The sequence below is a fragment of the Bacillus rossius genome, chromosome 3 (genome assembly GCF_032445375.1).
Source record: "Bacillus rossius redtenbacheri isolate Brsri chromosome 3, Brsri_v3, whole genome shotgun sequence".
In the NCBI taxonomy this organism is placed as follows: Eukaryota; Metazoa; Arthropoda; class Insecta; order Phasmatodea; family Bacillidae; genus Bacillus; species Bacillus rossius.
Genome location: NC_086332.1, coordinates 95,107,879 through 95,133,382, shown reverse-complemented (window position 1 = coordinate 95,133,382; position 25,504 = coordinate 95,107,879). Strand labels below are relative to the sequence as shown.

At 37.6% G+C, this 25,504-nt stretch overlaps 2 protein-coding genes across 3 annotated transcripts in view; both read right to left on the bottom strand.

The window, feature by feature from the left end:
• LOC134531044 (DNA-directed RNA polymerases I, II, and III subunit RPABC3) overlaps positions 1–25,504 on the bottom strand; it is a 357,271-nt gene that overhangs the window by 234,585 nt on the left and 97,182 nt on the right. The window contains exon 1 of one of the 2 annotated variants that reach the window (XM_063366543.1): positions 14,841–14,916. The exons of the other annotated variant lie outside the window; for it this stretch is intronic. The gene's annotated coding sequence lies outside the window, so the exon portion shown is untranslated. Of the gene's footprint in view, positions 1–14,840; positions 14,917–25,504 lie in introns of those variants that run through there. 2 annotated transcript variants of the gene reach the window in all.
• On the bottom strand, positions 981–14,834 carry LOC134531043 (uncharacterized). Its single transcript, XM_063366540.1, has 2 exons — positions 8,688–14,834; positions 981–7,011 (listed from the first exon to the last, which is right to left on the bottom strand). Exons 1-2 carry the CDS (start codon positions 8,984–8,986, stop codon positions 6,096–6,098), a joined length of 1,215 nt encoding a protein of 404 aa, XP_063222610.1. The 5' UTR covers positions 8,987–14,834; the 3' UTR covers positions 981–6,095.

Below are 25,504 nucleotides of genomic sequence, written 5' to 3'. Positions count from 1 at the left end.
ATATGAACGGACAACTATGTACGGGCCGAAAATGTCTTTGCAGAGAATCGCCCTAACAAACTCGTAAACAAACATCGTTCGTAACAATATAAACATTAGAGATATTAGTATACCAGAAAATATTTTATTTTTGTAATTAATTTTCGGTAATTTACAGGAAAATTTTCCAGTGAGTTTTACTTTCACAGGAAAACGCAAATAGGCTTTATCAAATGCTTTACAAACTTAACCTAATAAAAATAGTGAGCTTTCACAGAGGAATATTACATGCTTTATATTAGCTTCACCTGTATGTTTGTTTGTCTGTCCGTCTGTAACTCTTTCGACAGAGTGAGTGGCTCATCACCGTAAAATGTCCCACCAATTTCATTACATTCGTTAGCCGAGCGGTCTAAGGCGCGCGACTTCTGTGACGTCAGCTTTCGAATTCAGAGATCGTGGGTTCTACTCCCGGCCACGCCGAAAAAAAATATGTTTTTTTTTTTCCCGGTAAATTCTAAGATTATATCCATACATTAACTGTAAATGATTCGGAGAGACTTTACCATTTCTTTGTGACGTTGCAACTCCAAATAGTTATCTCAGATGGTAATAGGTAGTGTCGGTAACTCATTTCCCTATGATAATTATACATAAATATAGTTTAAAAAACTAAAAAAAACATGCTTTTAAAGAATATCAAACTAAAAAGTTAAAAATAAATATAGTTTAAAAAACTAAAGAAACATGCTTTTAAAGATTATCAAACTAAAAAGTTAAAAATAATTTTAAAATTTAATTTATGACAATAGTATATAAGCAATACTAGTATAAATGAGAAAAAAGCATGGGGCGCTTAATATACAAAAAAATATGGCACAAAGCGCCTCAAGCTTTTTTCTCATTTATACTAGTATTGCTTATATACTATTGTCATAAATTAAATTTTAAAATTATTTTTAACTTTTTAGTTTGATAATCTTTAAAAGCATGTTTCTTTAGTTTTTTAAACTATATTTATTTTTAACTTGAAATTGTCTTGCATGTTCTGTAATATAATAATAGGCGTAACGTAAATTTCATAAGTGGTATGATGATTTCGTAATAAAGGATAAATACTAAACACTATTCATGCGTACAGACCACGGCATATAAATATTGTACCATTATCTTAGTACATCAAATTATCTTAAATTACGTAAATATATGTTGGTATTGGGAAATACGAAAAATGTTCGGGAAAATGTGGTTAAACGTCTTATAGAAAATTTTCCGAACATCTCTAATCAACATTAAGATACATTTTGTCATTCAACCTTTCAGTTTACTTTCAAAATCTTAGTATCTGAAAATAATTGCAAAAGTTTCACGTGAGTGGCGTTAGTTGGACTTCATACCGCTTCCCATTGGTCAGAAGTTATCTACGACTTATCTAAGTTTATTGCGGTTATAGCACAACAAATATTGATCGCATCAGCAAGTAAACTTATCAAGATTGTCATTCAGCAAATATCCAGAGTCTGAGTTTTCTAAAATAACTACTGGCATTCTAACGTCGTATTCACTGGTAGTTACACGCCGAACAGCAGTGAAACCAAAGCTTACAACGCCACCACAAAGCCACGGAAGGATTGTATGAAAGCCTGACATAAATGCCGTAACCGATGAGTATTTTAACACACCCTACGTGTTCCTAGTTAAATGCTATATCTAAAAATATAACGTAACAATGATAAGACTTAAATCATTGTTGCACGAACGTAACTTTCAGATTCTCGATCTCAGATTTGCTGAAATGGCGAGTTCCAGTGGAAATACGAAATATTCATTCTCATTGGCCCACGAATTAAGATATCACAGACAGCTATTTTGCTACACAATTTCTGAACACTAGCCTACCATAGGTATAAAAAAAACCGTGTTATGTTTTGCAATGCCTTGAACAGTTTAAATAAAAGACAAAAATAATATACTTATGCATTAACTTAAATTTTTTTTAATGCCTTTGACTTTTATGTCTTAATATCAATAAACACTGAATAACCTAAATGTTCGAATATAAATGTTCTCTCAGAAGAAAAAAAAACTCGCTTATGAATGTACTGGTGGCTAATTTCACTTTTGTCTTATGCTAAAATAAACTAAAATATCTTTGGCATCTTACTGTCATCTTATTGGTTGTATTTCTTTATTCACAGAAAATTTAAAAAATTCAAGTTCGAAAGACAATTTACAAACAATACAGAGGACTTCCAATGGTTAGTTAAAAATTATTTCTTTGCACATAATCTCTGACCAAAACCGTAGTTAATAAGATAATTTTTAAGCTGCGCTATAGAGTTATTTCTTTTTATCAACTCTTATTTAAAAGCCAGTGACCCCGAATTTAATTATGTTATCGTACCGATGAAACAAACGTTAAGTGGTCCACCTCGTCAGGGCTGTATGTGTGTTAGTGAGGGGGGATAAGCGCGACGTTCGATGGTATTTCTAGCGCGGTATAGCCCTTAAGCGCAAGGCTCTGAACTGACGCGCAGTCTTCGTGTCGTCACAGGATAACTGTGAAATTTGAGCGGTGACCGTAGCATTATATGGCCGAGAAAAACGATAAATGTGTAATGCAAGTCCCTTAAGTGCTTTCAAGAATCTTTACTGTTTTTTACGCCTAAAAATTACTGTGAAAACATGCGTTTTAGCCATTTTAACTCTTCTAAAAAAAACTCTTTTAAAAACTTAATCCGAAATAGAAAGTAATTTTCGGCCCTCAGCGAACTCTTGAATGCTTTTCGTAAACAGACCCCACTCAGATATCTTGAGTAGTTTTGAAATCGCGTTGCTTTTCCTGAAGCTCTGCACACTGTATGTGTGCACGGGTAGGCATAGCCCTGAACAATTGTCAATAGCTATATTAATTCGTTGAAGCAAACACTTCTCTGATCGAGTCTTCCACTCATAATTGGGCGGTTAAAAATACAACCGAAGTCATGTCGAGTGTTGGCCTATAATGGCGCCACAATTCTGTGTCAGTCCCATACCTTAATTGGCGGATACGATCTTGGTCGGAACTCCAAAGTGCAACCGGCCAGCTACTGGTTATCATCACAGCTACTCACTCCAAGAGTGAATACCAGAGTCACCAATAAGCGAACATTTCCATAACAAAACAAACGCAGCTTCGACGAAACCACTGCAAACACTAACACAAACTAATTTAATACCACACTTCAATCAACTATTTAAATACTACCTATTAGACTTCGCAGATTTTATTACATCGCAAGGCTAGCGGAAATTTTACCTATAAAGTCATAGCAAGACAAAAAAAAAATTCCACCGAGGACTATAGTGAACTTTAGAAGACTCTCTGTTCCGAGGTCGTATGTAGCAAGATCACACGCAAAAAGCGCCTGGCGCATAGCGACAAGGGCACATGTGAGCGGTAACTGCGCAGGTTATGAGACCGAATTTGTTCGCGTTAACAGAACCTTTTGCCACTTCTGCACCCAAAAGTGTAGCGGGTCTTATCGGGGAAAAATGGGGTGAAAATAGTATTAAGGTTGTAAATATTACCACCTGAACGCATATAAGGACTAATGAAAGGAATACATTTTAAATATGTAAAATAACACTGTACTTCATTAGCTTTCAGTCAAATTACGCGAGAGCTAACAATATAATAAGTTATAAAATAAGTTTAAACTTTATTTTGAATCCTGTAATAAAATTTTTCTTGAATGAGTTCAGGGTGTCCAGACAAACCTGTACCTAGTTACACAGCCCTGATGTTTCCTTAACCAAATGTCAATTTTGCCGGTCTTATTTTTAAAATTTATTTATCAATTTTAGAATTTTCTGAAAGAAAAAAAAAACCGCATCCAACAACCACTGGCCTAGTAATTGCTTCACTTCCTTTAGTTAAACAAAACCTTATATACTCCATTTTAAAGTAGGTAGGGCCTATGTATGACTGCATCAAAACACAACCTGGAAAAAAAATTTCATTCACAATCTGGATGATGGCAGACTGGAGCATGTAATTTTCTTCTCAAATTACTGTCACTGGTGAATCTCCATGACTTTTCAAGATCTCTTACTTTTCAGAATGTGGATACCATGGAATTTTATTCTCACTTTGCTTTTCCATTTAAATTTGTTTTCACTTTACCCTCGACAATGTTGACATTTAAGTTCATTATTTGCGTCCCACGAGTTAGGTTACGGTTGTCTTAACATGGTAGTGCTTATTCGCTACCTTACCCGAACGTCTTGGAATACCACCAATAAACCCTTATTTTTGTCTCTTGAAATACCATTTACAGGTGCAGTAATTGAGTACTTTTTCTGGTAACAAGAACAACTGGTTACTTTAAGGTTAAAAAGGTACAACTTATGCGAAAAAATCCACAGCAAGGTTATTATGAACTAGAAAAGGTGTTTCTATTAATAGAATATTCTTACATTATCAGTGAGAAACAAAAACCTCCCTACAATTGTTTCATTTTTCCAAAATAGCTAGCAGATAGCGTCTGTTCGAAATAGGGAAAAAAAGGGGTTGGGGATACCAAGAAAATATTAACTATGTTTGTTTTTTAAGAGTAGGCCTATCTAGAAAACTCCTGCAGGTAGTTCCGCAAAACATTTTTTTAAGCGCCGACCTGAACATAGGCTATCACATATTTCACTGCCCAACAGATCTCTAAAATATGTACATTACAGCCTGAACTTTGACGAGGTTAATAACACACAATCATAGCTTCTTAAATCCACACTTCAGTCTTTTGATTTGAAATAAATTTGAAAAGTTTTGGTCACATGTTTAGTTTATGCCTAGAACTTTTTTTTTTTAAATGGAACTTAAAAAAGAGACTGTGAAAGATAGTAATTGATCACCTTGTCAGATAGGGTAGGACCGGTGGTACAGTTTTTTTTAACTATACGCTACTAACATAAAATAAAATGTTTTTAGACATAATTATGAAGGGGGGGGGGGAATAAATTAAAATTCATTGTGGCAGAAATAAACGTTAAACAATTGAACGGTCGGATGTCTTCGACTATTTTACTTCCCCCGGTACAGCCATCACGCCGCTATGTACTAGGTGTAAACATGCTGGCGGGTTTTGCGCGCTATGACGAGAGCGCGCCAGCTGTGGTTAGTTACGTAAAGCTACGTTTTCCAAGGACCACGCATGCGCGATGCGCGATGCGTGATGCGTCACTGCGTGACCACGCAGCACTTGAACCTGTGTGTTGAAACGGGGATGATTTCCAAGGCCGCGCAAGCGGGGGTTTCCCGCTCGCCACGGCTGCGTGTCGCGGATGGGCATCGCGCAGCAGTTGCCTGGCCCCCGACTTCAGCGTGATCACGCATGCGATTTATCATGGAGTCAAAGAGTTTTACTGCAGAACAGGACGAGAAATTGATTGATTTAGTAAGGGAGCATCGTGTGTTATATGATTTGCATCACTGCAAGTACAAAGACAGTATTTATTGTTCGAGAAAATGTGTGGAAGGAAATTGCAGCTTCTTTAAACAAAGGTGGTAAGTAGAGATTTTAATATCTGTGTTAATAATAAAATAAATACTAAGGCTCATAAAACGTGGTCTTAAAAAAAGTTCTTACTGCATTAAAAAAAACAACTTACGGTTCTATATAGTTGTTACTTATTTAAAAATAGGCCAAGTTTAAAAAATATTTTATGCAGTGTTTAAACTAAACCAAAAATAATTTACGTCGGTGTGCACCAGGAAATGTGGAAATAAAATATGTTCCATTTTGAAGTAGTAGGTGAGCCTAGGGCAAGTTATCACAATAAATTGTTTTCTATATTTTTTTAAGTTTGATAATATTATGTCTTATTCTTCTAAATGCACAACAAAAATTATGTTTTTTGAAGTTTATAATCATATGTTTTCCTATTTATAGTTACTTAATTTTATGTCAATACTAAGGATAATGGCACATTTGCTAATAAATTATCTATTTTGACATAATATTTACAAATTTTACACTCAAATACAAAAATACACAGCATTACTATAGCACAAAGAGAATTTTTTTTTTAAGAAAAGAATAACATTTGCATTTACCCTTTCTTCACGTGAAAAATACTTTTTAACTTGTTTTCCTCACATGATATAATTGCCAGCTTACTTGTCCTTCTTGGCTGCAAAAGTAATTTTTAAATTTGTCTCGTATGCTATACGCAAGATGAGTAGAATTACGTCCTTGTCTTGCCATGGGTATCATATTTTCAGTAGGGAGACACACATTTCGGTCCTCTTCTTCACCCGGGCATGGAATTCTTGCAGATCTTAGATGATTATGTATTATGCATGATGCGATGACCAGAAGATCCACTGTGTCAGGCTTGATGGCGATGGCAGTGAAAAATACTCTAAAATATTGGCAAAGTATTCCAAAAGCGTTTTCACACGTACGTCTAGCTCTACAATGGCGATAATTATATATTGCTTTTTCTTCATCACATTTAGATTGTGCCCTTGGGTAAGGACGCATTACTGAGGAAGTCAGCTGAAAAGCTTCATCACCCAAAATAACGTGTGGCATTAGAGTGTCAGTTCCAGGAAGTATAGCTGGTTCAGGAAATCTGAATGTTCCTTCTGAAAGTCTTTGTCCTAAGACAGATTTAGCAAATATGCCTGCATCACCTTCTTTTCCATAGGAACCAACATCTATTGCTAAAAACTTGTAGTTGTCGTCTACAAGCGCAAGTAACACAACTGAGAAATAGTCTTTGTAATTATAAAACAGAGATCCAGAATGTTTAGGTTTGATTATTCGGATATGTTTTCCATCTATCGACCCACAGCAGTTGGGATAGTTCCATTTGCGATGAAAACCAATGGAAGAACGTTTTAAAACATCTTGGTCAGGTGATGGTATTGAAGAATTCAACATTTTTGAACAAATAGATTGCAATGTCTCTTTTATAATAATACTTACCCAGCTAGGGCATATTCTGAATTGAAACGCCAGTGAACGAAAACTCTCTCCCGTGGCCATAAACCTAAAAGAGAAAAAATATATGTAGTTATTTATTTTAACTGCTTCAGGCTATCTTGGCACCGAGTCGGTACCCAGAAAGTTCGAGGCCACTATTAACTTAGTGATCCCGTCACCTTAGACTAGAAGAGTAAATCTGTGAGATGTATATCTGTGTGTAAAAACATTAGCTATTTAAACATATTTTATTTTATTTTGGAGGCCTTTTTGGGGAATCGTAAAAACCCAATAAACCTAAGGACGTGAATAATACCAGTACCCTAACTCACGACTCTTATAGCACTTAGGTTGACGTTTTTTAATTTTTTGCTGCTCATAAAAACCTCACGAAATATGTTTAAGAAAAAGTTTGATCATTTATTTACACAGATTTTTGAATTTTACAGCAGAAGACTGCAAAACGAGATGGAGAACCATTCGCGACTCCTACAGAAAAAGCAACAAGAAACTGAAAACTGGGTCGAAGACAGGTTCACCGGCATTTTCAAAATCGAAATACAACACAGATAGCCTTAAATTCCTTGATGAAACCTTCAAAGAAAGAGCGTAAGTACTCTTTACCTTATGTATTAAATAAAATTTGTATAAACAATATAATAATTGTTGAATGTTTATTAAAAATTATATATTCTTTATTGAAATTATTGGAGCTGTTGCAATTTTTTTGGTAGGTTTCAAATGAAATATATATTTATTAGTTGAAAGAACTTCTTATGAATTTATCAAAAAAAAGTTTGTGTAAACCCAAATACACCAGATCAAACTACTCACGCACGCGTGTGTGTCAACATAGCATAGCTGATGGCACTGTTGATTTAATTTTTTTTTTCAGATCAAAATCAAACATCAGCATAAATGAAATAATTGAAAATAATCAAGAAACACAAGAAATGGTGGATGACTGTCCCTCTGAAGAGTGCAACCAATTTCAAGAAGAAGAAAGTGCTCAAGAATCTACAAATTGGCCTAGCGAGCAAACAAGTTCTTCAGAATTGTTAAACAGCTCCATTAAAAAAAGAAAAATTACAGTAAAAGAAAAAATGTTAGATGAAATAAGAAAAGGTCGTGAAGAAAGAGGGAAAATATTAAAAGATCTACTTGAAAACCGCGGCCAAGATCGTTCGCAACATCCGATAGACATATTCTTCCAGAGCATGTCTGAAACTGTTAAGCAATTCCCCCCACACCTCATTGCGGAAACTAGATTAAAAGTGTGCCAAGTTGTGTCTCAGATGGAACTGAGATCGTTGATGGAGCATCAGAACCAGACTAATCCTAATCACCAACAATGTTATCAACATGTGGATATTGGCAGCGGTTTTCCTGTCTCTGTCATAGATCCCACCCAAATTTGTGAATCTACTGGCAGTAATAGCTTGATTCATTCAACAGATAGCTGTAATTCTAGTGGTAACGATGCTAATGTGGAAGAAAGTGGCTTCGTGAGACTAATTTAGAAAATAACCAGTATTAGTTCTGTGAGTAGATGAATGCATAGTCAGAGACATTTTAGGAAATTCATCAGTACATGGACATTTAAATTTTTATTAAACCTATAATTTCAATATAATTAAGTAAATATTTTTATATTTTGTTTTCGTTTAAGTACTTTGTGTATATAAATATGAAACATTAAAAAGAAAAACATTACATTAAAGAGGCTTAGTTAAATTTGTTTACCTGAGAGTAAGACATAACTTCTGTTCAGCAGATATTGGCCTTTTGACTCTGTTGCACTGCAATCTCGTGATGTCTTCTTTAACAAAGCCTAATATTGTATCAAATATCTCAGTCGACACTCTGAAATATTCTCTAAATTTAGTTTCGTTATCAATTAAGTGACGTAATATCAACACACTATAACATCCCTCGTCTTCTCTCCTTCTAAATATATCGCTGTCATCTTCTAGGAAGCAGGAGAGCAATAAATCATCATCAGCATCTTCCTCCAACAAGACGGCAGAGATCGCTGCTTCCATCGCGCAGACTTGTTTCCCGCGTTCTAACAAAACAGACCCAGGTCAGTCATCACGCATGCGGCGATCACGCATCGCGCATGACGCATCGCGCATCGCGCATGCGTGGTCCTTGGAAAACGTAGCTTAAGGGGCCAATCAGCGGCCGCGCCCACGCAGTGACGTGGCGGGCCGGCGAACAGCTGGGCCGCGCGGAAAAACACGAGCCGCCGGCGAACATCGCGTCGCCATCCGTCCACCCGGCCTGCGTTGGACGCGGTCGCGACAAGCGAACATTTCATTTCGTCCATAGTTTACGTTCTAGGACTTCTTGCGACTACACACATTTGTAATAGCTTCATATCATATTATACGCATCCTGTTAAAGTTTCGTGTCATTCTTATCGGTATTTTTACTTAACTTATACAGTCGCAGAAGATGCCGTAACATTTATCTGCCAAGTATTTACTGTAATTATTTCGTCATCTGTGTCGCGACTGTGCTGCCATCTATGATAAGACGCGGCAATCAACTGTACCGAAGCTTAGCGAAATGTGTTCATGGCTACTGTAGATCGTTTTTTTTTTTTTTTTAATTTTCTCGGTAATAGTGTCTCAATACATTTATTAACAGGCTTTCCATTGTTAACTTTCAAAAAAAAAATATTTATATCACTTATAATTGATAATATGTTGTATAAAAAAACTAGATGTACTGTGCGTATCACGCTTTCGTAATCTGCTTACGTCGAGTGCATGCGTGCCGTCAGGCGTAGGCGTGGCTTGGATGACGTCACGAACTTCTCTGATTGGCTGAGTGAAACTGTATCTCTTATTCCGTGTGCACTTCCAAAATACGCACCTGGCACTGCTTCAGCGAGGGCGAACGATGTGGCAGTTATAAGGGGAAACCACACAATCCATCCAGGAGAAAACTAACGTGGCCACTAATCTGACGAAAAAGACTTGCCACGAATATCTTAACGAAGAAAATAATTATATCAGAACTAGGAACACAGCAAAGAACATAAGTAAACATACGACTTAATTAAAACTATATTTCACAAATCTCTTCAGGAAAACTTATGAATCTATACGAGAATTTAAAATTAAAGACCATTTTTTTTGCAAATATATATTTGCTCAGCCAATTAGGTCTTAAAAACTATAATTTTTTTTGTAATGTAAGTAGGCTTAAATATTTTGTTTCAAATGTTTCTCAGTTTCCTAATGTCTTACTTTTAATTACGGTATTTTTTGCTATGTAATTTTTAAATGATCTTACTTGTGAACTTACTTGTTCATTAATTTAAGGTTTCCACCATCCTTAAAGGCTCTGCCGAAATGAATTAAATAAATAAGGAAATAAACTTATTAGCGACCTGGTCATTATGATGTCACTCCGAGCGTATTCCCGGATGGCACAACACCACTTACAACTGCTGGTTACTTGCACTGTACTCCTGATTGCTGGCAATTGCTTCAGTTTCGAATGACCTTGCTTTCAACGACGAATATTCCACTACAAGAAATAAAAACACGACTTATCATGGGAAATTCGTATAACGCTTAAATATTTTCTATAAACGTAATGAAATAAATTTAAAAAATTGGAATGCTAACTAAAATAAATGATATTGTTATGATTTACTGATTCAGAGTAGCGGACACTTGTGACACGAACTAACAACTTCCCAGGGAATCAAAAAGTTATAACGTACTCTTATGATTCTAAGCTTCTGAAGTTTGAAGTTCCGTGGAAAGACAACTGTATCCCGAAATGTTGATACAGGCCGGCATTCTAAAGCACAAAAATAAGGGTTCAGGTGTTGAATATGCTACACCTGAAACCTAACCGTATTCTTAGTGCACAAAACCACTCCCAAACACTTAAATAGAACACGGCCAGTACATTATTTTTAGAGAACGGAATTCGGTGTCCTACCCGAGACCTATCTGTTGCCCAAACTTCCGCGCATACGCGCTCACTTTTTCTGTGGTTTCGTTTAGATGGCGGGCACTCGTATAGTGCCATTCACTCGTACTTATATATTAACCTAAGTGAACATATAAGGACGTACCAAACGTAACGGTGTGCCAAATGAAACTTCATGATAGCTAAACTATCCTGGAATTTTTTATTTCATTTATGGTCATAAAAAAATAGTCACTTATAAAGTACTTGAGAAAATTAGAACACCATTAAATTCCCATTGCAACTACCATGTTTTGTGTGTCTGTAGCACAGTGGTAAAGTGCACGGTACAGAAGAAAGAGTACAAGAAGTAGCAAGTTCAAAACCCGGCAGATTGAATTATTTTAAACTTTTTATAAAATGTATTATTACATTATGTGTAAAATAAATATAAAATATATGTTTGATAATTTATATAACAAATACTTATGCTACTATAGTTAGCTCATGATAATATATATTTAACTATTTTATATTCAATCATATACATCTATCTAGTCATTTTATTGTGTCATGCCATTCATACAATTAATAGCTGATTGTGACTGCGACTCGTTCCTCAACAGGTATACATACAGATGTGTCTTCTACTTCAAAATCAGTGTTGAAATTTTGGTACAGTTCACTGAACTTTGCTAATGCCATTCTAAAGTATTTCAAACATTTTACCTATGGTTAAAAGATGAGGAAATAAGAAAGAGAAGGCTCCTTCCTTTGGTCTGGCAACATTGATGGGATGCGTCAATGACATCCGTTTTCTTGAGTTAGGTTTTCTTCCTAAGGACACATTCGCCCACTATCAATGCAATTAGAATGGATTCAACGCTCACAGGACACGAGCGGGGCGCGCACTTCAGCGAACAGTCGGACACTGGGTGATACTGACTGGGATCTCCTCAGCAGCCGCGCAACTACCGCTGAAAGGTTTCCGGCGCAGCAACTGCAGTTGCCGGGTATCGGCAACTAGCGAGCGAGTCAAGTTGCCCGCGTGAAAGAGCTCTTGCTGGTATTAGGTTTGGACACGTTCTGGAATACGGCCCGCTCCAGGAGCACTGCTCGGGAGGGACGGTCACACACACACACACACAAAGGATGCAGTTGCAAAACACGACATATGGGCCTTCACCCTGGGCCGCTGCGAACGCGCCAATGAAAACGCAATACATCCAGATGGATTTCGCTTGTTCGGAACACACGTGACACAATAAATAATAAAAAAAAAAAAACGAACACAGCAATGGTAACAAACAAAATTGCAAGAATCCAGGGTTGGCTGATTTAAACCACTGTTTAAATCATGATTTAAACCATGTGGTTTATATTAAACATGTTTTTATGATAAAATTTGAAATAGAAAATTTTAAGTTTTTTTAATATAAGGTATAATTACACTCTAATAACAAAATGTTGGTCATTAATATTTCTTCTGATTCACTGAAACCAAAAAAATTATATACTAATCAAGATTTTCATTCAAATTAGGTATCTGAAATAAGTTGTAAATACTGCAAAATAAGTTGTAAATAAATACTCCTCTTGAGTTAAAAATATGAAATAGTTGATTCCTATTCCTACTGTACTGTACCTATATCTCCAATATGTGGAAAACACCCATTCTATGGAGAATCCTCCTCGTGTGGGGAAATACCGTTCCTGTGGTTAAGTTGCAGTCAGATGTGAAGATCTGCTGGACTTCTGTTCTTTGATGTTATAACTTTTCTGGTTCAACATGTGTGGCAGAAAGCGGGATGTTGTAAGGCTTTCATTTGAACATGATGAGTACCAAAATAACCTGGTTTTAACTTAAAAAAAAAAAAAAACTGGTCTATACCAAAAATACCCGTTTTATTTTTCAACCCTGCTAGAAACAAACTATTATACAAGGGAGAAAAAAAAAAACAAAGTTCGTTTTAAAGCTGACCCATGTTACACCAGCATAAATTTAATCATTGAAGTAGGCTACTCTCGTCATTCAACATATTAAATAGCTTAAGTTAGTTTTTCTGGAAGCACATTAGGCCCTATGTAAATACCTACCAGTTGGGCTCCGTAAGGTTCGGCTAGTACAGCATGAAATTCCTCGATGAGGCCACCAGAAACGATCTCGCACAAGACAAGTCAATGCAATTGAGAATTTCCGTGGAGTTATTCCATGGGAAACGTAAACCAGGTCAGAAGGACAGGAATTTGAGTTCCTCCGGATAAAGAGTTCAGTATCTTACCACTGCTCCAGCTCGCTCCGTTTCGCGAGAAACCAAATATGTATGTTTGTTTATAAACCTACTTGGCGGTAAAAATGGTGTGTTATAATACAGTGACCAAAAATTAGAAGCAGGAAGTAGGCTATTCACTACAAACGTGTGCCCTGCTTTTGAGAAAGAAGAAAAAGTTTATTTGGTATATTACTCAATACGAGATGCACACGACATAAACCTAGTTACAGCAACCTACTTTCAAATTTGAGCTAGCGCAGGAAAAAAAAAAAATATTTACGTTAGTTGCGTGCGTAGATAATATCGAAATGTCGCAGACAAGTCTTACATCTGTCCAATCGCTACATTACGGACGAAAAAAAGGGCAACATCTTTCGTGCAAGCGCTGACACGTTATATTGACGTGACATTTATAGTTAAAAGGTCAGTGGGATTCGCTGCAACCTTACAACTTGCTAATCTAACTTTTAGTACACAAACAACGTTCTATTAGCTACCGAGAAAAGATAGCCGTGAAACAATAGGCCATTCAAGGTTAAAGAAACGTTTCACTTTTAATATCCTCCTCTGACGTCACAAAATGTTATTACTCAACACCTTTCAGCGCGCTTTAAGTGAATTTTTAAAACTTTTAAAATATCCAAAACATTAGAGTACTAAAAAACAAACAAAAAAAACACTACGACTAAATAAAGTTTAAATGACCAAAATATCTGGTGTATTTAAAAGAAGCTTCCAAGCTTTATCGAGCATGATTAAGTACTAAATTTATTCAGAAGTATGCGAGTAATGTTAGGTTTTAAGGGATCATGCAATACAAGATATTAAGGCCTACTGTGGAATATCACGGCGCGGTCTCACACGCCATGTTGGTTATCGTTTTCTTGTCATGTCACTACTAGGTACTAATTAAGTTGTCTTGTGAACTTACTTCACTTACATATTATACCTATTTAGTTTCAAATTTTCTCAACATATATCCACTCTATACTAGATGTATAATATCGTTAAATACGCAAGTGTTCATAATTGTGATCATCTGCGTGCCTGTTTTACAAGTGGTAAATAAGTTTTAGAATTAACTGCTGGGAAAATTTGCAATCCAAAAAATATTCAAGATAGCTATTAGAATAAATTTACTGGAAAATACCTTAATACTAATGACAAATAACCAATACGACGTGTTAGACAAATGCCGTAAGTGTAAATCTCCATTTTAATGTTTAAAACTAACAGTAGCGTAATGAGAAGTCATAAATATTGTTTTCTCAAATATATATAATGCTTAAAAGAAAATATCGTAATAGGACCATATAGGAAACACTGGCCAATCAGCACTAGCGAAACGTGAGACAATTTACTGCATTGCTTTCGAGCTATTTCACACTACAGGTCGCTAGATGCCACTACTGTAAACTAGTTTAACGCACTAACAAACGTAGGTACACCCCACACCGCTAGGTTCGCTGGCATCATTTTTTTCGCGCTTTTCTTACTGGTTTCCCATATTGTCACGGTTACAAAATTTGTTCAAAGACGCACAAAACTACAGGTCTAAAAAAAGAAAATTGCGTAAATTTGTTTGAGTTTGCGTTGCTTGTGAAGAAAATATTAAAAATGAATATGCGGGTAGATGCTTGTACGGTGCGCCTATTTTTACGCGTGACGCCAGGCGAGGAGTTTCACTCACCGAGTCGACGCCATGGAGCCCGCAGGCAGCGCCTGGCCCAATGTCAGTGTCAAGACTGCGCCCACCTGACAGCCCGGGGCGGAAAAGAGAGGGCCTTCTCCGCAGTGACGCGGCCATTGGCCAGCGGCCAGCCAATGGCGCGCCGCGGCTCGCGTCACGAGGGGGGTGCCGTGGTGGGGGCAACAAGCGCTCAACTGCGCCACGTCATTATCGAGCCTGGAGTACCGGTGCCGTAAATTGGTACGCACGTGTACCATTATTTCAACTGTCGCGTAAATAACCTGTGAAACAGCTACGTTCCAACATTAAGGGTTTTATTGATATTGTAAGAATGTTTAATAAATTGCATTTATTAATTGTCGTTATTGGTTTCGAAGTAAAAGCGATCCGTTATTTCTTGATGAAATAGGTAAGATGATAGAAAATATCCGAAGATAAACAGAAAACTCATTCAAATGTAACTGTCATGGAGTTGGGAAGTGTCGGGAGACGATATGCTCTGACGTAGTTGAAGTTAATTTTAGGCATATCCTCGGAAGCGTCATATTGTAACGCCCAAAACATTGCGGAGATAGTGCTTGACCACGTCTGATGATAGTTAACACGTATGAATAAGAATCTCCGTCGTTAAAACTGTTCCCACGATGCAAACACCCCTCTTGGGCAATGTTTTGGGCGTCTAACCAACACGGCGCAGGCCATGAGCCGTTAGAAAAAAGTGTTCGCCTGGGCACCATGTAATCAGTCAGACGTGGCCACCGCCTGGCAGTAACCGGACAATATTGATATTTACTTTTGTTTTCAAACGCCAGTCGTATTAGGTAACATTCGTGTAAGTTCGTGAAGAACGCAGGATAGTTATCGTAAATGATATAATTGGGAGCTTTTTGTCGGTCCATGTACCATTGTTCAGGGACGTGCAGTCCCCGACAGCCCGGCTGAGACCCACGCGGCAGTCGGGCGAGCTGCAGGGGTATCCCCCCCCCCCCTCTCCAACCTAGCGGCCACGTCACCGCACTGCTTCACTGCAGCCGCGGTAATGCGAAAGCAGCATTACGGAACCAACCCTACATTAAAACTAATTACTCGTTTGTCACAGAAAAACCTGATAATATCTCTAGTAATCACTATATTTTGATTCCAATATTACATGATTTGTAATCAATTCGTAATATAAACATATTTAATTGCCTATTATTTTTTCTACTAAAAAAGTCTATATTTTAATGCTTTTATTTATAAATTCCCGTTTTTACAAAACCTTAGACCTCCTTAGTTTTATTTTTAGGCTTTTGGGAAAACCGAATTTGTATTGATTTATGAATTATACCTATAATAAATTAAGAATTGAAAGACGAGCATTTTATATGAACGGTTAATCCAAAACTGCATAGGTACTACATGATTTAATGCTCCCATTTGCCTTTAACATCATAAAAAAGATTATATGAGGACTTGTTTGGTAGGAAAAAAACACTTTTATAAGCAATTAAATATGATTATAGGTACTCTGATTTTTTTTTTAAAACCACGTGAAAGAACACAAATATTTGAAGCAAACTAACTCAGGATACTAACTCGTTAAGTCGCAGAGAGAAATCTATTTAATTTTTACATTATTGTTTGAACTCGGCAAGACCTCGAGTTTAAGCGCTGATCAATCAATTCTACATGTTCGGCTTGCCACGACCTATCTACCGAAACCGCGCCAAGTCACTGCGGAAAAGATTCTTCACCCCACAAGCGGAGTTCACAGCTGACCGACATCCGTCCGTTAGCATGACCTGCAGTCAATCAGACGGCCGGGCCGGAACATTTCTATCCGTCCGACCGTTCTTCCGTCTGTCGAAGGCTCGCCAAGCATCGTCTTTCGACGGACGAAATAGTAATATTCACACGTTTGTAATTTAATGCCAGTCAAGAAAGACTCATTTTATTACAAGAACGCTTTGAATTTTATAAATAACTAGTTAGTTGTAAGGAATCCAGAACGCCCTTTGAAAAATGATAAATATCTCTTTAATTTAATACACACAAAATATGTAATAAAAATAAATTTATTGAGATCTAATTCTCTATCCCTAATCTATCTCTCTATATATAGGGCCTATCTCTACCTCTCTACACCTCTCTCGATATACCTACATGTATGTATCTATATCTCTCTTAACATCTATAAATAGCTATTTCATTATACCTCTAAATCTCATTCTATATCTCTCTATGTCTCTCTATACCTATATATAATTCTCTATCTTTATACATCTCTATTTATCTCTATCCCTTTTCTTTATCTCTATTTTGTATTAATTTATTCAATTAATACATGAGTGCGCACTCATACACCGAAAAAATACGAACTGCCGCAAAATTATATGAAACACACATATTTGTTGAAACGATTCGCGCGCCACCTATATTGTAAAATGTTGTACTAATTCAGAAACTTTTGCGGGCATGCTCATAACAACTCAACAAAATTTCATCGCAATCAGATGAATGGTAGCCTATAGGAACACATAAGGGACCAACAAACAATCATACATTCATTTTTATATATGTACAGATTAGCCTTTATACAGTTACGATTTTACTATATTATTTTTTTGCCATCCAATTACTAACCAGTTGACTTCAATTTCAGAACAGACACCCCACTCTATAGAGTAATACCTCCATGGATACGTCTCGCGCGCCACATTTATACTTATGTTATCTCTTGTTTCAAAGGTCAAATGTGTAAAATTTCATAGAGATCGGATGAACGATGCATAAACAATGAAATAGCTATATTTCATCAAGAATAATTAAATTCTGCTCTAAGAATTGGTTTTATTGAAATCTCACCTAGACAGTATTTTCCTCCCGTTTCAAAGGTCAAGAGTAAAAAAAATGTCATTGCAATCGGATGAATGGTTTAGGAACGCATGAGAGAAGAAAAAAAAAAAAAAAAACATAGAAACAAACACACACATATAAAATTATAAAAAATATATTTGACAAAAATTGTTTTTAATGAAGAACATCTTGAAAACTAAACTGCGTGTGAATTGTCTCATTTAATAACTACTTCAATATTGATAATAAACATATAAATGCGGAATTATTGATTTTCACCGCGGGATCATGAAAATAAAATCAAGTGTCACAATAAAATCCACAAAAATATAATAATTATTTATTTAGATATCAATCAAACGATAGAATCCGAAGTTAAAAACCACCTCCAGCATTGCCCATGGGAGACGCAATGTTATCATAAATTATAAGAACTACATCATCCATCAACTAGAGACATCTGTTTCAATCAACACACACAACTAGGTACTTTGTGATATTCTACATTGTAGTATCCATGTGGATACGAAGGTAGTAGAATGGGGAAAAAATTAATGATTGTTTTTTTTAGGGGAGGAGGGGGAGATATCTCGTCAGAAATAAACCATTCCTTCATTGTCCAGTCGCGTGAACTTAGTTTTTTGACTGAACTTTAGTGTTTACTTATAAATTTAAATATTTTAATGCAATCAGGTGCACAATGTTAGGTATCAGTTTAAAAAATAAATACATTTAAGAATTTAGTAAGACAATTTATCAATACTATGGCAATATGTTCTTTTCAACTCGATTACGCAGGCTGTGATAGCTTACACTATACTTAATCTAATAAAATTATCTCCCCTTTCGAATGCAGGAGTTGAACTGTATATAGGTAAACACCGGTGAGTAGCCAAGTATAGGAATGGCGGTCCGAGCGCAAGGTTGCAGGATGTGGGTTGTGGATGGGTTCAATGACCAACCATCATGACGTCACGGCGGCCATTTTAGTGCCAAACTTCCTTAAAATTCCTCAAAATTCCTAATATGATTCCCTATTTCTGAGGAAAATTTCCCATTTTGAGGGAACATTTTCCGTTTTATTCCTCAAAAATTCAAAAATTCGAAATGCCTCAAAGACTTTTGACTTAGAAAAAGCGAAAATTCCGCTGCTTAAGATTCATAAAAGCTAGCCGCCCTAAGCCACCGAGGTCATGACCTTGGCCTCATTCGCCATCTTGAAATCGAACGTTCCACTCCCCGAACGTTGCACATTTATTTACGCCCGCCATGTTCGACATCAACACTTAAATTTTAGTTATACTAGTTGCCTTCTTGAATTATAAAACTGCTGCAATTTTTGTTACGGCCGCCACATCGTAACCGAATTTCACGGTCGCCATCTTGGATTTGATGTCACACTCACTTTTTTTTTTAATCCTGATACCATGTCCAATGTATATTTGTAGTCTACAGGGGCCACCATCTTGGATGCCAAGACCACCAACTTGGTTTTTTCTGTTATGCTGGAGGCTGCCATCTTGGATACCGATATCTTTGTTTCTACTGGTTGTTCCTAGAGAGCATCAGCATCGCTCTGTCTCAAGCACGTAAGGTCAATCTTCCATTACCTGCCAATGTTATTGTGGCCCTTATCGACATATAAAATGTAATTTTTTATACAAAATACATTGGTACTGCAGTGATTCGAACCATGACTGCTCGGACCTCTGGGTTGTAAAACATACGCCTTTGACCGCACGGCCATCGAGACACTTACCAAACCAATAAATAATTAAGGTACATAATAATAGACATATTCTGACTTGTAATTTATTGTATCAGAAGTAATAATAGCATCACCTGATGGAGGACGTTGCCAACCATATTTATTTTCAAAACTAGCTACCAGGAGCGCTAGTTAACACACATCGCCTGCTATACTAGGAGCGCTAGTGTCCACATAGTATACATGCCATCTGCTGGAGATCACTGTCTCCATTTAAGTTTAATTTTTACCCACTAGAACGCAGTAGTAAACCATGGCGTATGCCATCTTGTCGGTCGAATTAACATGGTCAAAATCATTAAATGGCTTGAATTTTACATTTACCAGCCTCCAGTAAGCCAATGCTGACAAAGACTGAAATCTTGAAATTTTGTGATTATGAAACTAGAAATTCGGAAAAAAATTTCAAAATTCATCAAATAAATCGCTTACTAAAATAATGTCTGATTTAATCGATCTCCGTCCTCAGTTCAAACCTTGACAAATGCAAAAATTGAGTTTAATTTAATATAATTTAAATTTACCAAAACAAGACAAATTCGAGAAAAAAAACTCAATTACAAATAAAAAAATTACATAAATTCTACAACTATATTAAACATTAAAGGGTCACCACCATATTTATTTTCAATACTTGATACCAACTGCGCTAGTTAACACACATCACCTGCTAGAGGGCGCCGCCACCATCTTGTTTTCAATAATCGATACAAAAAGCGCTAGTGTCACGTAGTACACACACAATCTGCTGGAGTAATTTTTCGTCTATACTCGACCAACATATATACAGTTCAAAAAATTAAAATTAAATATATGTTGATAAGTTCCACAGTAACATTGACAGGTAATGGAAAATCGACCTTACATGCCTGACACAGATCGATGCTGGTGTTCTCTAGGAACAAACGGCAGGAACAAAGATGTCAATATCCAAGATAGCGGCCTCTAGCGGAACAGAAAACCAAGATGCGGCCTCCAGCAGACGACAATAATATGGCGTGAATGGCGTCAGAATCGAAAAAAAGTGATTGTAACATCAGATCCAAGATGGCGACCGTGACATTAGGATTCAAGAAGTAGTAAGCCATAACGAAATTTGGAACATTCTAGAATTCAAGATGGTAACCATATCTAAAAATGCAACGATGACGTCATTAATGTACACGATGGCGAGCGTGGTGGAATTCAAGATGGAGACTGAGGTGAAAGGTCCAGGTAATGACCTCGGTGGCTTGGGGCGGCTAGATTTTAGAAGTCTTAAGCCACTTTTCGGAATTTTTGTTATTTCTAAGGCAAGTCTTTTGGGACATTTCGAATTTTTAATTTTTGTAGGAACAAAACGAAAAATTTCTACTGATATACGGATTTTTTATACGAATTTTGAGAAAATTTGACATTAAGATAGCCGTAGTGACGTCATGATGGTCAGACATTGAACCCATCCACAATCCGAGCCTGGAACCTCTCTTGGGTAGCATTTTTTAATTATTTAGGCTAATATTATTTTACAAATAAGACACATATGTGTCTGCCCATTCGGGTAAGCACACTTAGGCATATTTCCCCACCTACACCGCGCCGTACCACGCCGCGCTCCGCCCCCCCCCTCCCCAGCGAGGCTTTACAGCGCTCATTGTGTAAACGGCGCGGGCAAGTTTCTTACTCGCGTTAACTTCAGTTTCACATTTTGTAATGACTCAGTAAATGTTACATCCGAATAGCTCTAATATTTTGTCTCATGTTGCAAACTTATAAAACATTCACATAAACCTTACATATTTGCATACAAACTTTCATTCCCAGTAGTATATAATAGTACCTCCGAGACCAGGGTTAAGGGTGTGGAGCCGAGAGCCGAGCCACATCTCTGACGTCACGACCATCTCTGACGTCACGGCGGCCATCTTGGATGAGCGTAACGGGACACAGCGCAACGGGACAAGTATATCACGGCGGCCATATTGGATCCGCCATTTTGGATGACGTCATTGTGTTCTCGAACTTTCCGGCGTTGTGTTTTCCGCCATATTGGATGATGACATCACTGTTGCAATTTCCGTTACGGTCGCCATCTTTAAAATCTTTATTTATTATCCGATTTTAATGAAATTTATTTTAAAAATTATAAAAAAATTCACTTAATAAAATTTTAATAAATTATTTATAAAAAATATACTTTTACGACACGGAGTTCGGAGTCCTCGGTTCGAACCCGACGAGTGCAAAAAAAAATGGCGACCGATCCTTCCTCAATGGTGGATGCAGGCAGACTGACCCCCACCACTTTTTTCAAAGCATATATATCGTCAGGTAACATGACGTCATGTCCGCCATCTTGTCTTCGTTGCTGTAAGCCATCATCATTGTATCGTCTGCTAGAGTGCGCTGACGCCATATTAGTTTAGTTCTTATCCGCTAGAGTGCAGTAATCATTTATTACTGTGACACCCACCATCTTGTCATTTGGCCGCCATCTTGAAAATCCATAATCATTTAGCTAGAAATTCGGGAAAAATTCCAAAATTCATTAAAAAAATCACTCATTAATTTACATATTGATTCGATCCGCTCCTGTCCTCGGTTCGATACCCGATCGATGCAATATAGTTTAATTTTATGTAAAAAATAAGAATTTCAATAAACCATGTTCAACATTCTTAAAGAGACTCTAAATCCTCTACTACCATCATCCTATCAGACATAAAGACCACCATATTGGAAATCCGTAATTTTAATGCTAGAGATTCGGGAAAAAGCTCAAAATTCATTAAATAAATTTGTAATTTATATAATGATTGATTAGATCGACTAAGGTCCTTGGTTCGATCCCTGGCCGATACAAAACAACTTTAATATTTTAAAAAAGTACCACTAAAGTGGCAGGTTGAGAAAATAAAAAACACTGCAAGTTCTTTTAAAAAAACTTTTATTACATACATACTACACTACTACAAGTACAAAAAAATACACAGACGAATTACTAAAGTTTTGTGGATTCCTCGATTTCCGCATCAGCCACCCACGAATTAAAGTGAGGTGGAAAGCCCCACCACTTGACGTAGGACAGTCCATTTCTTCGTTTTATAATCTTCTCCACCAAGTACGTATCGGGAAACAACGTAGGCTGAATCTCTTCGGCATAGAAGCCGCCATGGATAGATAACTGTCAAATACGTAATGTAAAAATATTTTTAAACAGCGAAAGTTATCCGTACGTTGACATGAACATGGATTTTGAAAGTGGAAGATTTCTTCTCGCATATCAAATGTATGCCAAGTTTCAGCAAGCTTACTATGGGCGGAGACAGTCACCGATACTGAGTCCCGACAGTTTCAAGAACAAGGCTCCGTTAATGGTGTTTGACGTTTCCAAACAGGATGATCGAATAAATTCAAACATCATTGACTGTAGGATCGAGATAACGACTAGCGGAAATATTCCACCAAACACCTATGCTTTTTGTCTGATACTTCACGATCGGCTTGCATCGTACCATTGTCGAGACAAACTTGTGAAAATTCTGACATAAATACTGTTTCGTTTTCGATGATAATTTAGTTACGACCGAGCATTGCTAGCAACAAGATGTACTGCAACCTGCAAGGTTTCCAGAGTCAAAATGGATTCGTGCTCAAGGAAATTAGCGTCACCTCCAGAGACAAGACTCGAACCCGCACTTTCCGACCTCCGTATTCGTGGAAATTACTAGACGAAAAAAGTAAACGGTCGAATGAATGGCTATGTAAATATTATCACGGACCAGAGTGGGACGAAGGAAAGATTCCGTACCACCAAGTGAAAAACACTATTGAAGATTTACTAGTTCAAAACGAAATAATCTACGTTGCCGGACCTGAACAGAAGAAATGGCTGAGCAAGTTGTGTGATGCACCTGTTGAAATTGTAGACCTACAGACCGACTACGGCTGTCCTTCCCTGCGCAAGCTTAGTGCAATATACGAAGTGCAGCCACGTGACAAGTTTGAACGTGTCTGTGCCTGTACAAACTCGCAGTTAATGCAGAAATGGAACACACAGTGTTAGTAGGAGCCTGCATATATAAATGACGTACCTACGTACGTGCCTTCAGTTGTCGTTCGACCTGCAAGAAGATGTTTACGTTTCATCCTGCTAACGTGTACGTGAGCGCAAGACCTAGCTTCAGCAGTGTCGAGTACAGCTACTGGGATTCAGGGTATCTACGTACATATACAGAAACCTGTGATGGAGGCGCTCAGCATTGGCGGTTTGCGCACTTTCCTGTGTCCTACGAACCGACTCAGCAGCTGGTAGATTGTTGTGAACCTGGAAACTGTGCCGTCTATCGCATGAGACCACACACAATCCTTCCTGCTAGCATCGCTGAGGTAGTCGCCTCGTCTGCACGTGCAACACCAAACATGGACGTGTTGCAACATGTTGCGACCTGTGATGCTTCTACGCAGACGTCCAAACGGTGTGCGTCTCGCCGTCGCAGTTCAGGCAGTGAATCTGTCCCAACTGGCACTGAGACAAAGCCCAGGCGTAGACGTGGTCACAGACGTCATCGACCATGTCTTGTCGGAGTTGTCGACGTCGCAGAAGATGACCAGCTGGAAACATGTGTTCCTGATCCCGTGACCGGCGAACCAGTTGGAACCGGAGTCAACGAACCAGTTGGAACCGGAGTCGACGAGTCAGTTCGTGCGGCATTAAAGACTTTGCTTGTGAAAATGCTTGATTCCTTAACCTAATATGTATTTGTGTACTTTTTATAAATAAATGTGTAAAACTTGAACTCGTGTGTTTTTTATTTCTACAATTTTTTTTTAGATACCTAATAGGAAAAAAATAATTTTAAATACAGACATTATTTTGACTCATGTAGTATACCAGTAGACCACGGGTATATAAGCGAGGTTCAGACGACTGGACCCGCACTTCACCTCTGGTCGCGGTGCAGTACGGACGTGCTCTCTCCAGTAAGTTTCGTGAGATTTAGTTATGTCGACCGGAATAGAATGTTTACCGACAGCAGCGGGGACCTCGATGGCAGCAACGATGATGGAGTCGGAGATCCCGATACCGACTGCAGAGGAGACCACGGCGGCGGTGGAGATCCCGATACCTGCTGCAGAGGAGACAACGATACGTGCTGTTCCATCATCAGCTGAAGTTTCACCATCTGCATTCCAGACTTCAATTAATGAAGAGCGTACAGCGCATCAATGCAAATATTGTGACGCATCTTTTACAAAACCTACGAATGCGCACAGACATGAAAGAAGCAGTTGTCCGAATAATTGACTAAAACGAATACAATTTCAGTGCAATAAGTTCGGTAAACTAATTTCACGTCTCGACAGCTTACATCGTCATTATAAAAATTGCTCCGAGAATGCTAATTGCGAGTATAATGAACATGGTTATTGTTTTGACTCATGTGTTGAACAAGCTAATGAGACTATATAAGTGAGACCCTGGTGATATGGACTTCAGTCTGTCTCTGGCTGCGGTGATGAACGGCTCGGATAGCTAGACTTGATTAATAGACCAGTATCTAGCTATTCTTGAGAACTCGATGGCATCATTACCAGTATCAACACCAACCTGGATCGAAGGTCTACCATCATCAGTGCAGAGCCCGATGACAACGATGTCTACAGCTACACCTGCTCTCTCAGCACAGCAGGAGATTTCGACGCGCGCAACATCTTCTGCAGAGCAGACCTCAACGGCTTCAGAAGTTAACATGTCAGCAGTGTTACAATGGTTGTCAACAATTCCAGTGGCATTGATGAAGGAAGGAGCATCCAACGGTGTTTCATCACCCGACTGCACGTACTGCGAGAAGATCAAAAACTTGAAATTACGGGATTATGTAATACACAATTGTAGTAGTAACTCTGAACGCATTAAATATCAGTGCAACAGGTGTTTAAGCAAGTTTGTTCAATATGGAAGATTAAAACGGCACCTCAGGAATTGTGATAGACTGGCTGTACATTCATCGGAATCAAGCTGTATATTTTGTAACAAAACATTGGCAAATATTCAAAGTGCACAACGACACGAAAT